This window comes from Magnolia sinica, chromosome 5 (assembly GCF_029962835.1).
Source record: "Magnolia sinica isolate HGM2019 chromosome 5, MsV1, whole genome shotgun sequence".
NCBI classification, from domain to species: Eukaryota; Viridiplantae; Streptophyta; class Magnoliopsida; order Magnoliales; family Magnoliaceae; genus Magnolia; species Magnolia sinica.
The window spans coordinates 110222237-110237790 of record NC_080577.1 but is presented as its reverse complement, the minus strand read 5'-3'; the positions used below and the strand labels follow the sequence as shown (position 1 = coordinate 110237790).

Below are 15554 nucleotides of genomic sequence, written 5' to 3'. Positions count from 1 at the left end.
TGATTTCAGGATAGAAGTACATGCATGGTGAAACTAATACAACATGAGGCATGGATCATGTACAGGTCTATGACTGACGGACATGAGGTCAAGCACGTCTTCCTCAAGAGGATACCTGTTCCAAATCCACGGAATTTCTTTGGACTCCTCACATAAACTCCTTGAATCCACGAGGAAAAGAATAAGAAAATATAAAATAATTTATATAAAATTCGAAATTGATTGATGAATGAAATAAACAAGTTCACAACCCTTTAAATAGGGATACCAAGCAATGGGAGAGAAATCAGAATCAAACTATAACTAAAACTCCTACAATTCGCAATTTACTATAAATAGTAAACTTACTATTTATAGATGGTTGTGATGTCTACTAGTGCACAAGGCTTTCGGCAGAAATAGTAGGTGTCCTATTTGGCTTCACCAAGCTATTCTCCTAATTATTCTAAACTCTTTTCACGTTGGGCCCAACTCCTAAAGCCCGACGGATGAAGAGTTATAATCAAAATAAAACTTACTATTTGTAGTAAAAACGGAATTAAAATAAGGAAACGACTGTCAATCTGGTGGTATTTTGCAAATTTAGCTTGTGCAACCTAGCATAGCAGGGTTAGGTGGCTAAAGTAGCTTGTTCTACCGCAAAATCATATATTTTACGTCCAGTAACTCATTCCGGATTGGGAGATACGCCTAATTTAAGGTCTGACGGTCCGGATCATTATCATCGACCGGGCCTTTTCTGATCCATCTTGGCCACGAAATTGTCCGCGACCCTCTCTACGTCAATGACACATGCCCAACCTGATTGGTACGTACAAGATGGTGGACCATTACATGACACTTGCCCAATTTTACAATAAATTTGTTTGGAAAAATCACTTGTTTAAAAGTGAAAAAGCTAATATTTAAAATAAATATATTTGGTAAAATATTTGAAAAAGATTTTCTATTGTTGTGGTAGTTGATGTTATTTTTAAAAATTAGAACAATTCAGGTATAAGATTAACATGTGGTTGTTTTGGTGTATCTCATCATAAATGGACTGCCCAAAATGGCAAAAGAATAGATGGCTTCAAGTTCATGTTTTCAGACATTTGGGCTGTCTATTAGATCCAACAATGGATGTGGATAATCAATCATATAGAGCCCATCTTTGATGTGGACCGTTTATTGTGTGGGCCAAACCTTCAAAGTAACTTGTCTATCATGTGAGCCCATGTAAAGTCTGGGCCATTCATCATTACGGCCTAAACTTTGACTTGGACTGTCCATTATGTGGGGCCTACCTTGATGTAGGTCATCCATCATGTGAGGGCCTATCTTGTTTTAGGTCATCCATCATATGATGCCCACCATCAATGCTAATTGTCCTTTACATGGTCAATGTCCACTACCCATAACGTTGAGTTCACATTTGATGTATCCGTCATGTGGGTCATGTGGGTTCGCTTTCAAAGTTAGTTGTCCATCATGTGGGACCCACTTTTGATGTCCACCATCCATCATGTGGGACTCACCTTCTACGTGGATCATCCATCATGTTCGGCCACTTGGATATGGGCCGTCAATCTTATAAGACCTTGGGTGTGGGCCATCCATTAGGTGGGGTGCACTTGATGTGGATTGTCCATAACGAAGGGCCGCACTTTGATATGGGTCATCTATCATGTGAGGCTTATTGAGGGTCAAATATTGCATATTAGATCCTAGTTATTACATGGATTTACGACCGTAAAAATGTTTAAAGGCCTATTTAAATCGTGTTTGTGCTACAGGGTGAATTTACGAGCATGTGCTGAAAAGGATGCTACGAGCGTGGATTTAACGCTCTAATGTCACCAAGGTAAGGGACGGACTCCAAGGGACCAAGATCGATGGATTTACATGCCAGAGATCTGAGAAAATCAAAAAACTGAAGCTCAAGTGGCCTGAAAGATGTCCAGAATGCAAGATCATAGGGTTTCCACCATCCGTTCAGCTTGAAGCTTCATACATGGCTTAAGGACCATAAATGAATAGTACACGTCGAATTTCAGCTCTTAGATCTCTCTGGAAGTGGCCCAACTGATAAATCAGCCACCAAAACAGTGATATGAGGCCCACCTGATATCCGAATATACTTCAAATTTGGTCTCAACTCCTTAAAAGAACTGAAAAAACGGATGGACGGAGCAGATTTTTCAAGATTATCATGATGGACTCCACACTACACTGCGTGTACATGGAGTACACATGCACTAGACGTGCACTAGACTGGAAGCCCAGTTAAAGTCCGTTTGACCTGACTTTCCAAAGTGAGAGAGAATCTCTCTCCTCTGTTCGCAGGGCATTGCGCTGAAGTGATGAGTGGGCCACCATCTTTGATTTTGGGGATGATCTGGACCGTCCATTTGAAGCATGAGAACCATATGACCCAGACCTAGAAGAGGGAATTAAAAGAGGATAGCTTGATTGGTTTTGAACCGTCAAACGCAGGATGGACGGCTGAATAGAAAATCCGTAGGCCACGCCAAAACCTATCCAAAACCGACCATCCCCGACCAAAATTTTGAGAGGAATCTAGTGGACGGCGTGGATTTCTCAAAATATAGCTGAAGTGGGTCCCATCGAGAGCTCAGCGCAGCCCGTGCGCAAGAAGCCTCGTCTGGGAAAATCGAAAATTACGGGCAGTTGCGGGCCACCGTCCGTGATCAGATCGATGATCCAGACCATTCAACCTCTTGAAAGGGTGGTCCTAACTCTATCTATGATGTCAGTTTCAAAATAATTGGACAGTCAGTCAGGCAAACCAAGTTCAAAAGCAGGGGGTTTTCACTCCTTTTTGCACACGTCGCTTCTCTGCTGCGTAATCTTCTCACCGACTGTTGCTGCGAAAGCTCTCCACCGTCCCTAGCATGTTATAAAGAGAGAAGAGAGAAGCGAGAAGGGAGGGCTGATCTGGACGTGAGCGTGGAGCAGGGAGAGTATATCTGTTAGAGTTTTCTTTTATTCTTATGAGATCTAGCCTAATCATGGTTGGCTAAACCTCTTAGCTAGGGCTAAGAGGTGAAGCTTGTAGCGTGATGGGAGAATTTATGCGTGTGCCTTTTGTTTAGATTGAATGGATTTTAATTTAATTTTATTATGGGAATATTTTTAGTTTTTAATGGTCTGTTGTGACTAAAATTACAATGGGTCTGCGATGGCTTTAGGTCTGCAATAGCTTTGAGTGATGTTTATGACGTCAGGAAGCCCTGTTGTTCACCATCGTCTCCTGGGCATGGTTGGATGACGGTACCCTTCCTAACCTTCATAGCATGTTGATTGGTTGGTAATTAGTTTAATTCTATTGTTTACCTTGTCTCCTGGGCATGGTTTGGTGATGGAATCCATTCTAATTCATATACCTTCCGTCTCTTGAAAACTATATCAAAGGAAGTTCAGTTTTGATTTCCATGGTTACATTCTTCAACTGGATGAAGATGGGACTCTAAGTCCAGTTGAATTCTTGATGCAGGCATAAGATCTCCATGATCTCTACAAGTGAATCCTTGGCACCCTAGTTTCATTTACCTGAATTCTTTAAGTTTTAGATAATTATTTCATCATTATTCCTCAACTTACACTCGACTTATATTTCATCTCATTCTAGTTCTAGTTCTATTTAATTTCAGATAACGTACAAGTATCAGTCCATTGGGATTCAAACTCGGTCTTACCGAGTTTATTCCTACATCACAACTCTATACTTGGGGATTGAACAAGTTTTTGGCTCCATTGCCGAGGATTGACGGTTACGTTTTTCTGAGATTAACTAGTTTTAGGATTAGTTTAAGATTAGGATTTTTTAATTTTATGTTAGAATTTTTTCTATTTTTAGAAACTAATCTGTTTTCCTGTTTTGTAGGATCCTGACATAAACTTCTAATTTGGTAACCTCTTTCTGATTTCTTTACTTCTTCTGTTCTTAGAATTAGGATTTTAGTTTTAAAAACTTTCTTATTCTAGGTTTCCTTTTTAGAAACTAACTTTCTATTTTTAGGAATTTTCTATTTCTAGGCTTTCATTTATTTTAGAATTTTTTTTCTTTTTTAGAAACTAACATTGCTTTCTATTTTTGGATTAGGATTTCTAAATTAGAACTTTCTAACTTTAGGTTTAGAACTTTCCTCTTTTATTTTTAGAAACTAGGTTAGTTTTTTTCCTTTTTAGAAACTCTTTCTAATTTTAGAAACTAACTCATTTTTCCTTTATTTTTAGAAACTTTCTAATTCTAGGTTTAGGAAACTTTTTTTTTTTAGAAACTAACTTTCTATTTCCATTTTAGAATTTTCTAACTTTAGAATTTCTATTTTTAGGAACTAATTTCTTTTGTTTTCTTTTGCAGGATCTTAACATAGGAATTTCTAACTTGGTACCTTCCTTCTAACTTCTCCTCCTCTTACTTTCCATATTGTTGTAGGATCTTTTCTTTTGTTTTTCTTAAAATTAGATTCAGAGTTTGGGTTTCACCATGTATATGCATGAGTGGGAACGTTAGTATGCTGAGAAGAATAACGTATATTGGGATGATGATTATGATAGAAATCAACCTATGTCTCAAAACTTTTCTAAAACTATCATCGAGAACCGATCAAAATATAAAGATCTACCGGTTAAGAAGTCCTTATGTGATCATGTGCAGGAGAACAATTACACCCCCACGGATTAACAAAACAGTACGTGAGTGTTGGGGTTATCATAATTATGTGAGTGAGAATTATTATCACCCATCCGATAAAAAGAAAACAATAAGTGATAATATGTATTACCAACCACCAAATTCTCCTACATATGATCCATATGACTATGATCAGTGGAAACATCAAAATTGGAAAGATGAACCAGCAATACACCCTAGTGAACATTTTCTTGGATCTTCTACCTTTGAAACTCAATCAGAAACGACCCAAGAGGAGACACTTCAGGGCGACATATATGATTTTTCGGGCCTTAGAAAAACAATATAAGTACTTGCATTGCGCATTGATCAAGCATTGGAGGCTCGTTCGTCCCAGTTACAACTCAATCTAGAAACACAATGCGAGAAAAGTGATCCTAACTCGCTTGTGGACGAAACTAAAATTATGAATGAAGAGCTGGAGTTCATTAATGATCATATGGTTCAATTTCCCGATGAGTCGATCTCGATGACTGTCCAAAGGAATGATCAAGAGACGTGGGTGTCTTTCAAATATAATGATAGTGACATACTTCACTCACATGACACACATGATTACACTGATGAGGTAGAGGTTAGTTTATTCGAACCTCAACCCAATCTAGGAATAGAATGTGAGGAATGTGATCCCATCCCAAGTGTACACTGCATGGAACTTGACGATGATGAGTATTGGGATTCAATCTCAAGTGTGGCCCCTGCCAATGATCAAGAGGTTCAGGAAGTTGTCAACCATAGTGATCTACTCCACCTGTCTAACATGACTAATTTGAATGTGGAGAATGAACCAATTTTAACTATCCCTTCCAACCCTTGTGATGCATGTTTAGACCACTGCCCTGAATTGAATAATGATATGATTCGGGTGATGGACGATTTGCTTGATATGACTCTGGAATTTAAAACTACCCAGTTGAGGCCACAATCTAAGCTACACACTTTAGATGATTCAATGCATCCACTGAGAAGCTTCAATGGTCAGGGTCTTCACATCAATTCTTCACCTATTGTTTGTCCATCTGTCTATGAAGGGCAACAGCAAGCGAGCAAGCGTCCATCCACTTCAAAAGATAATGAAATCCTTGGACAAATCATCATAGACTTCGATGCAGGAGACGAGTCATTCTCAGCTGATTGTCTCAATCCTTTGACTACATGCATGGCACACTTTGTGGATTCTGACGACCCCATGATACATGAAATAGTGGATGCCTCACAAGACAGTACCTCGGTAGTTTTTACTAACCGAGAGAACCCTTACTCTGAAGCCCCTTATTCCTCAGATCCTAACTATTTACCATTAAGGGAGGAGAAGCTGAAAATTGAACTGAAGTCTGAAACTTCGGAATGTGTCAAGACTACATCACTTTCTGAAAAGTTTTCTGAGTTTTATTTACTTGTAGTCTCTGATTCACCATGTGATACTAACATTGAAACTTTTTCCATCATAGGTGAATCATATATACTTTGGATACCTCAGGCGAATTAACGACAAATTTTTGTTGAGATACATAAGTTTTTCTGAACATTCATGCTCCAGGGCATCCAAGCCTATTGCAAAAAGGGCTTTTAGATGATCTTGTTGAGAAACCTATTGAGAAATTTATCCAGATATTGGCTGGAAGAGGAACTTTGCGGCATGACTGAGTAATTTTTCCCTTTCTTTCATAGGACTAGGATAGTTTGCTTGATGTCGTTCTAAATTAGATGGTTTTATGCCATTAGGTTAGTTTGCTTTCTAAGTTGTTTTTAGGATAGTTTGCTTTCTAAGTTATTTTTAGGATAGTTTACTTTCGTTGGTTTCACTCTTGTGCTGACCCGCTCTCACACTGCGATCTCTTTGGTAAAAGCTCCTTGATTCCTTCGTCCAGGTAATATCTTCCCATCACTTCTCATTTACTTTCATTGTCTCATGTGCATTGCATGCTCATATCTTTTACATTGAGGACAATGTAGATTTTAGGTTGGGGGTTGGAGATTAGATTACCTAATCAGTGTTTTCTTGGTCTTGGGCAAGTCTTGAGCAAAAAAATTGTGAAAATTTTCAAATTTTTTTTAAATTTTTTTATAAATTCGATGAAATTTTGACAGCCATCTTTGATTTAGAATTGCGAGATACTTGATGTTCGTAATTTATGTCTCTTGGATTCAGCCATCTGTTAGACTTCACAGTTAAGTTTAAATTGTTAATCCAGAATTAGAAGTTATAAACATTGATTGAGTCATGATTTTACATGTCACATTTCGCTTTTACATTCAGGTTTCAGTTTGATATTGAAGGGTTAACTTGGTAATCACTAAGCATGTAAGGAACCAGCCTAGAACCTGGAAAATTTACCTATCATGATCAATTGAAGAAAAAGAAAATACCTAGATAAAAAAAATAAAAAAAAATAGATACCTTTGGAAAGGGTTGGGCGAATAATCTTCACCATAGGTTTGCTCCCTATAGGTGTAGATTTAATTCCCTATGGATGATATGTGAAAAGGGTTAGGTGTACAGTCTTCACCATAGGTTTGCTCCCTATAGGTAAGGACTTGATTCCCCTCCTTGGCATTACTTTTAATAGAAAAATCAAAAGCTGAAAGAAAGAAAAAGAATGATCTGTGAGGCACATTTTAATTTAGGTTCTGGGTGTCTTGAATGCTCTTGTTGGTAACCAATGATATCATGAAATAACGAATTGAATATTAATGTTGATAAGCTGAGATTACACTATACACCCATGGATCTTAACGTTTAGAATTTTTTCTAATTGATGGATTAATATTTTGAACTTGATTAGGAAGTCTATTGTACACTCAAATCTAGGAGAAAGTAATGCCCATCATCCATGAATCTTAGAATTCTAGTTCTTGGATTATTTTAATGGTTAAAAAAAAAAATCACTCGAGTTTATAGAAAACTTCTTGTAATTCTCAACTTATTTTTGTATACTTTGCTCGGGACTAGCAAGATGCTGGTTGGGGGTTGTATTGAGGGTCAAATATTGCATATTAGACCCCAGTTATTACATGGATTTACGACCATGAAAATGTTTAAAGGGCTATTTAAATCATGTTTGTGCTACAGGGTGAATTTACGAGCATGTGATTGAAAAGGATGCTAAGAGCGTGGATTTAACGCTCTGATGTCACCAAGGTAAGGGACGGACTCCAAGGGACCAAGATCGACGGATTTACACGCCAAAGAATTGAGAAAATCAGGCCACTCATGTTAAACGAGCCCGAAAATCATCCAGAATGCAAGATCACAGGGTTTCCACCATCCGTTCAGCTTGAAACTTCATACATGGCCTGAGGACCATAAATGAACAATACACGTCGAATTTCAGCTCTTGAATCTCTCTAGAAGTGGCCCAACTGATAGATCAGCCACCAAAATGGTGATATGGGGCCCACCTGATATCCGGATATACTTCAAATTTGGTCTCAACTCCTTAAAAGAACTGAAAAAACGAATGAACGGAGCAGATTTTTCAAGATTATCATGATGGACTCCACACTACACTGCGTGTACATGGAGTACACATGCACTGGAGTGGAAGCCCAGTCAAAGTCTGTTTGACCCGACTTTCCAAAGTGAGAGAGAATCTCTCTCCTCTGTTCGCAGGGCATTGCGCTGAAGTGATGAGTGGGCCACCATCTTCGATTATGGGGATGATCTGGACCGTCCATTTGAAGCACGAGAACCATATGACCCAGACCTAGAAGTGGAAATTAAAAGAGGACAGCTTGATCGGTTTTCAGCCGTCAAACGCAGGATGGACGGCTGAATAGAAAATCCGTGGGCCATGCCAAAACCTATCCAAAACCGACCATTCCCGACCAAAAATTTGAGAGGAATCTGGTGGACGGCGTGGATTTCTCAAAATATAGCTGAAGTGGGTCCCACCGAGAGCTTAGCGCAACCCGTGCATAAGAAGCCTCGTCCGGGAAAATCGAAAATTGCGGGCAATTGCGGACCACCGTCCGTGATCAGATCGATGATCCAGACCGTTCAACCTTTTGAAAGGGTGGTCCTAACTCTATCTATGATGTCAGTTTCAAAATAATTGGATAGTCCATCGAGCAAACCGAGTTCAAAAGCAGGGGGTTTTCACTCTTTTTTGCGCACGCCGCTTCTCTGCTGCGTAATCTTCTCACCGACTGTTGCTGCGAAAGCTCTCCACCATCCCTAATATGTTATAAAGAGAGAAGAGAGAAGCGAGAAGGGAGGGTTGATCTGGACGTGAGCGTGGAGCAGGGAGAGTATATCTGTTAGAGTTTTCTTTTATTCTTATGAGATCTAGCCTAATCATGGTTGGCTAAACCTCTTAGCTAGGGCTAAGAGGTGAAGCTTGTAACGTAATGGGAGAATTTATGCGTGTGCCTTTTGTTTAGATTGAATGGATTCTAATTTAATTTTATTATGGGAATATTTTTAGTTTTTAATGGTCTGTTGTGACTAAAATTACAATGGGTCTGCGATGGCTTTGAGTATTTTCTTTCCCTTTTTTATGTTTATGACGTCAGGAAGCCCTGTTGTTCACCATCGTCTCCTGGGCATGGTTGGATAATGGTACCCTTCCTAACCTTCATAGCATGTTGATTGGTTGGTAATTAGTTTAATTCTATTGTTTACCTTGTCTCCTGGGCATGGTTTGGTGATGGAATCCATTCTAATTCATATACCTTCCGTCTTTTGAAAACTATATCAAAGGAAGTTCGGTTTTGATTTCCATGAAGATGGGACTCTAAGTCCAATTGAATTCTTGACGCAGGCATAAGATCTCCCTAATCTCTACAAGTGGATCCTTGGCACCCTAGTTTTCTTTACCTGAATTCTTTAAGTTTTAGATAATTATTTCATCATTATTCCTCAACTTACACTTGATTTAGATTTCATCTCATTCTAGTTCTACTTCTATTTAATTTCAGATAATGTACAAGTATCAGTCCCTTGGGATTCGACCTCGATCTTACCGAGTTTATTACTACATCACAACCCTATACTTGAGGATTGAACAAGGCCCATTGCATCCATTATATCCATCAACCTTGATTGGGACTATTCATTATGTGGGACCTAAAAGCAGATTGCTTACTATAGCATACTGAGTACACTTTGTGGGGCCATCCATCAGCATGGATGTATATATTATCTACGTTGTCCATCCGCTATTCTATATCATTTTATTTCATAGCATGAGCCTAAAATTGAAGCATATTCAAAACTCAAGTGGACCATATCACAAGAAACAAAGGAGATAAAAGCATCCACCATTGAGACCTTCCCAGTGGGCTCTCAGTGATGTTTATTTGTCATCCTACCTTTTCATAAAGTAACAAAAACATGAATGAAGGAGAAAAATAAAAAACAAAAACAAATATAAGCTAGATCAAAATTTATGGCCCCCGAGAAGTTGTCAACAGTGGTCATTCAATTCATGATGTTTCTTATGGTGTGGCCGACTGGAGGCAGAAGTGCTAGCGACAGTCAAAACCTTAAAATAATCATATCTCACAAATTGAAATAAGTTTTTTGACATACCATATATGATTTTAAGGTAGAAGAATTTACTTTAGCCCACCAACCCCGCTATGTTGGTTTGCCCATGCTGGATTTATGAGATTCCATTATACCGGCATTCGAAAGTCCATTTTATTTTCATTTTTAGTATAAATAGTAAGCTTTATTTCGATCATAACTTTTGATCCTTTTGAATTGTAGGAGAAGTGCCCAACATGAAACGACTTCAAAAAATTAGGAGAATAATGTGGTTAGGTCAAATTGGACACTTATTATTTTTAGCCAAAAATAATGAAATCTAGTAGGAATCATGACCATTTATAAATAGTAAATTTATTATTTATAGTAAGGCACATTTTTAGGGAATTTGATTTTAGTTTGAGTCTAAAACTTCGTCCTAGGTTTAAACTCATTATTTAAAGGAGGGCTGAAAGTCAGATGGGTTTAACCTGACAGACCCATGACTATCCTGATATTGGGTTGGGCTTGGGCAAGATGTATCGAGTTCAGTCTCGGGCTTGGGCTATATAAACACAAACCCGATAAAACTTGGGTTGGACATGGGTTGAGGTCTCGAGATGCCTGACCCAACCCAAACCCGACCGATATATAAGTCACTTATAAATTATAATTGAGTGCGGATCAACTGTGTTGAAGGCACCAGTACCATCAGGTTTCACTGGTCCATGTCATTTATGATGACCAAGCTAATAAGATACACCGAATTTCTCTCTCCCTAATGGATTGCGTGCTACATAACATGACTTTTAAAGGAGTAGTTGTCCTATATATTTAGCTTGTTTGTTTAGAAAAAATAAAGTTCTTTACAATAAATAACCACATATATAATTAATAAAATCATATGTACAAAAAATAAAATGTATATTGAAAATATAGCAGACTAATGTAATAACGAAAATATTAGCATGTATTCACCCGATCGATCCTGCTTAACCTACTTGGGTTAAGCTTGAGTTGAGTTTTCCAAACCCGAGGTTGGGTTGGGTTAGGGTTGAGGTATAGGAACCTTGGGTTGGGCTAGGGTTGAGCACCAATCCGACCCAACCCGCCTGACTATCAACCCTAATTTAAAGGATTATAATTTCATTTTTATGATTGATCAATTTATTTTCAAATTTATTAAAATTTATTTTGATTTTTTATCCCTCATGGATTTGAGAAACTCTGTGAGGAATTCAAAGAAGTTCGTGGATTCAAATTAGTTGTCAAGAGGAAAACGATGATCAACCTTATCACGTCTTTCCCTGTGTGAATTGGTATTAGAGAAAGGATTCCTCTCAGACTGATGGCAACTAATAATGGAATGCAAAAAAATCCTATAAACGGTGATTTAGGGATTCATTATTTATTGGGAAGAATGATAGCTTTCCAACGGGAGAGTCAATTGACTATGTAAGGACTACAGGCAACACTCAATCGTATTGCAAATGCGTTAATTCCACTGCGAGCCCAAGCAATACTCAACCACCTGTGATCACTGTACAGCATAACCCTAATTTTCGTAAAGCACTTCTGAAGGTGAATCGTAGAGCTACCCCAGATGAGTCGAGCTCCAGCAAGGAGGACATCAGTCATGGTGTTGTCCAACGACCGGTGCATAAAGACGATCAACTAGATAATATTAAAAGAAATTAACGAGGTAAGGCCGAATTTTTCAATTTTAATGGCTTATTGTGTATAAAAGATTTCCTCGATTGATTAGCCGAAATAGAACGATATTTTGATACATGAATGTAACGGAACATTTTTACTTTTTTTTTAAAGTGAAATTAGTAGCAATAAATTAAAATCTGGTGTATTTTCATGGTACGAGCAATTACAACTTGCATGTGCCCGACAAAACAAGGTACCCATCCGATCATGTTCACGGATGAAACGCGTTCTTCGATCATGATTCTTTCCTATTGACTATGAGCATGTATTGTTCCAGCAATACAAAAATTGTCGATAAAGGAATCGAACTGTCACATAATACACTGAAAAATTCCACTGGTTAGCAACGCGGAATGACTCGACGGAGACCAAATTATAAAAGGCAGCACGGTTCATAAACAGTTTACGATCAACAATTCATGATCGAGTTCAGATACATTTCATTGGGAACATATATGAAGTGGTTCAGTTGATAAGTATGGCTGAAATGCAGCTTGCAAGAGTCCTTACTCGGCCTTATTATTCGACTCGACCTCCCATTATGAGTCCCACACAGGATTCAGCGCTAGCCAAAGTAAAGGAAATAACAAAAGAACGTCATCAAGCTTTTACAACTGCAAACCGTGATACAGGATGCAGTCCATCTAGATCTCAACGTACAACACCCATGAAAGCAAATCCGAGTAGAATTCCAAATTCCTATCATCGACCAAAGCCGAACAATTATTCTAAATCCTCGTGCATAAGTTCCTTATCTTAAGTAACTTAAGATTCAAATGCCCTCTGGATTCTTACTAGGAATACAGTGAATTGAATGGAGTAACCAAACCTGTCACACGTGCCAGTGGACGTGTACGGAGGAGGCCCAAGTCAATCTAAGGTGGGCTCATCTCGAAGAATCTCCTCGAATAAAGTTCAAGCTGGCCCACCCATTAGGCCAAGTTACACTGGCATAAAAGACGATACAGCTCTATATACGGACCGTTGATGGTCTTATTCAACACATGTGTGGCCCACTTGATGTGTGACCAAGTTAATGAACGACTCCGCCAGACTTTCTAGCAAAGCGACCTTGATAAATGGGTCCACCTTTTGAACGGCTCAGATGGTCAATAGAATCGGCACTGTAGCACGTGTAAACACATTGTAAGTGATTGACCATCACAAGACTTTTCACGAGTATGAATTACCCGTGCACTGGAGTTTCACTCTCATCGGGTCTAGGTCTTTGTGGTCCCATTCTAGCTTTTATGTTTTGAATGCAGGTTGTTCCCATTCACCCTACGGGTATCACATCTACAGTCCCATGACATGGCAGCATTTAATTGGACCACCTACTACTATCAGAGATAAGGCCCAAAATAATTTAAATCCCATCAGGTTAGGTCATCACGCAAGTTCAACATAACCCAGTCATTAACTGAGACATGGCCTACGCACATCTTTTAACTGGGTAAAAGATGGACCCGAACCCGACTAGTCATCTAAACGGGTCCCAGAAATTAGGCCCCAGTTAGGATATTAACTTTAGGTACGTGGCCCATTTAATGTGGGGCCCACCATTTCTCAACGTGAAAACACAAAGACAGATGGCTGATCTTTTAATTGAAAAAAGAATGGATCTGTAGGGTCCCAAACGAATTGGCTTATTCGAAAAAAAAGCCTTGTTCTGAAAAGGAAGGACAGATGGCCCAATAAATCTGACTTTTAAAGTGGGGCCCGAGAATTGTGCGGTTTGGATTAAAGTGGGGCCGTACCAAGCAGCACATCTTTTAACTGGGTAAGAGATGGACCCGAACCCAACTAGTCATCTAAACGGGTCCTAGAAATTAGGCCCCAGTTAGGATATTAACTTTAGGTACGTGGCCCATTTAATGTGGGGCCCACCATTCCTCAACGTGAAAACACAGATGGCTGATCTTTTAATAGAAAAAAGAATGGATCCGCAAGGGTCCCAAACGAATTGGCTTATTTGAAAAAAGCCTTGTTCTAGAAAGGAAGGACAGATGACCCAATAAATCTGACTTTTAAAGTGGGGCCTGAGAATTGTGCGGTTTTGATTAAAGTGGGGCTGTACCAAGCAGCACATCTTTTAACTGGGTAAAAGATGGGCCCGAACCCGACTAATCATCTAAACAGGTCCCAGAAGTTAGGCCCTAGTTGGGATCTCAACTTTAGGTACGTGGCCCACTTAATGTGGGGTCCACCATCTACTATCTCCCGTTACATGAATCAACGTAGGATTTTTCTAGAAAAGAAGTACAGGTGGCCCAACAAATCTGACTTTGATGTACACATGCCATCATTTAGAGTGGGGCCCGAGAATTGCACGGTTTGGATTAAAGTGGTGCCGGACTTTAATAAGTATCTAATAAACCCAATTCGGACTTCATCAACCCGAGGCCAAACGATTATCGTATTAAACGGTTAAAACCCCATCCGTATCATTGACGTGGAGATTATCACACCAGCCGAATCAAATTTGGGTAAGAAAAATCAAACCCGAACCCGATCTAACCGTGTTAAAATCGGGTTCGGGTTTGGATCAACACAAATCTTGCAAATTTTAAAATATCTATGTGATGAATATTTCGCGATTTTTCCACCAATTTATCGCGTGATTAACGTAACAAGTATTTAAATTCGGAACTAACTTAATACATAATTATAAATTAACATTTTAAAATTATTTATTAATTTATAAAATATTGTTAGTTTTGCGAGATTTTCCCAGTAATATCCCGAGAAAACCCACAAAATTTTAATATTTCCTGAGAATTAGATTTGCTATCATGGATTAAGCCGAGCCCAGTACGTTATTGGGCCTAAAACTCATAACGGGCCAACAGCGGTTAAAGCCCACCCAGACCGGTCCATCCTCCTGCCGAACCGGTCCGTGTCGGCCGGCTCAGCCTATTTGCCATTCTGAGAGAGAGAGAGAGAGAGAGGGAGAGAGAGAGAGAGACCTGAATGAGCTCCATGAGGAAATGGACGTCTTTAGCATACAGCTCGGCGGACAGATAATTTACGGCCTGATGTAAAGCTCCCGCTAGAGGATTTGGTTTTCCTCCCATGGAGAATGTCTCTCTCCTAATATACTCAATATGCTCTCTTGGCTTTTTCGTGATCTCCATCGCTACTCTCAGTCGCGAAATACCAGAATGCTATTTCTTACGGGAATCCAAATGCAGGAAATCAAAAACCAGGAATCGTATTTCTCTGCATTTGATTTCACTTCTTATATAGGAGAAGAGATGCTTATAGGGAAGAAGGAAAGAACAAAGAAAAGCTCAAAAGGCGATCGGACAAGGAGACAGCCGGAGAGAGAGGAAGCTGCTAAAAGCACTCGCTCGAGCGCACTTTGAAATTCCACTCGCCTCGCACGTGGGAACTTTGGATACGTGTGAGAGATAGGAGTGTTTCATCAGGTTGGGCGGACAAAAAACATGAACTGTTAGTAGAGATTTAATTTTTTGGGTCAATATCTGTGAGCATGCGTGGCCCACCTGGTGATCAAATTTATGTGAAGTGGTACACTCGTATACATCTGGACGGATTGCTATATCATGCGTCGGGACTTTAGCCATTGGACTCTAGTTCTTTTCAATGATCCAAGCCGTTTATTTGATAATGATTCTTTTGGATTGGAGATTTCTGAAATTTTTATCA

At 39.1% G+C, this 15554-nt stretch overlaps 1 protein-coding gene across 1 annotated transcript in view; it reads right to left on the bottom strand.

Moving 5' to 3' along the window:
- LOC131246678 (uncharacterized) overlaps positions 1–15123 on the bottom strand; it is a 37153-nt gene extending 22030 nt beyond the window's left edge. Inside the window, exon 1 of the mRNA XM_058247033.1 lies at positions 14852–15123. Within this exon, the coding sequence (XP_058103016.1) occupies positions 14852–15019 (168 nt within the window). The 5' untranslated portion in view covers positions 15020–15123. The remainder of the gene's footprint in view (positions 1–14851) is intronic.
- Positions 15124–15554: the final 431 nt, after the last annotated feature.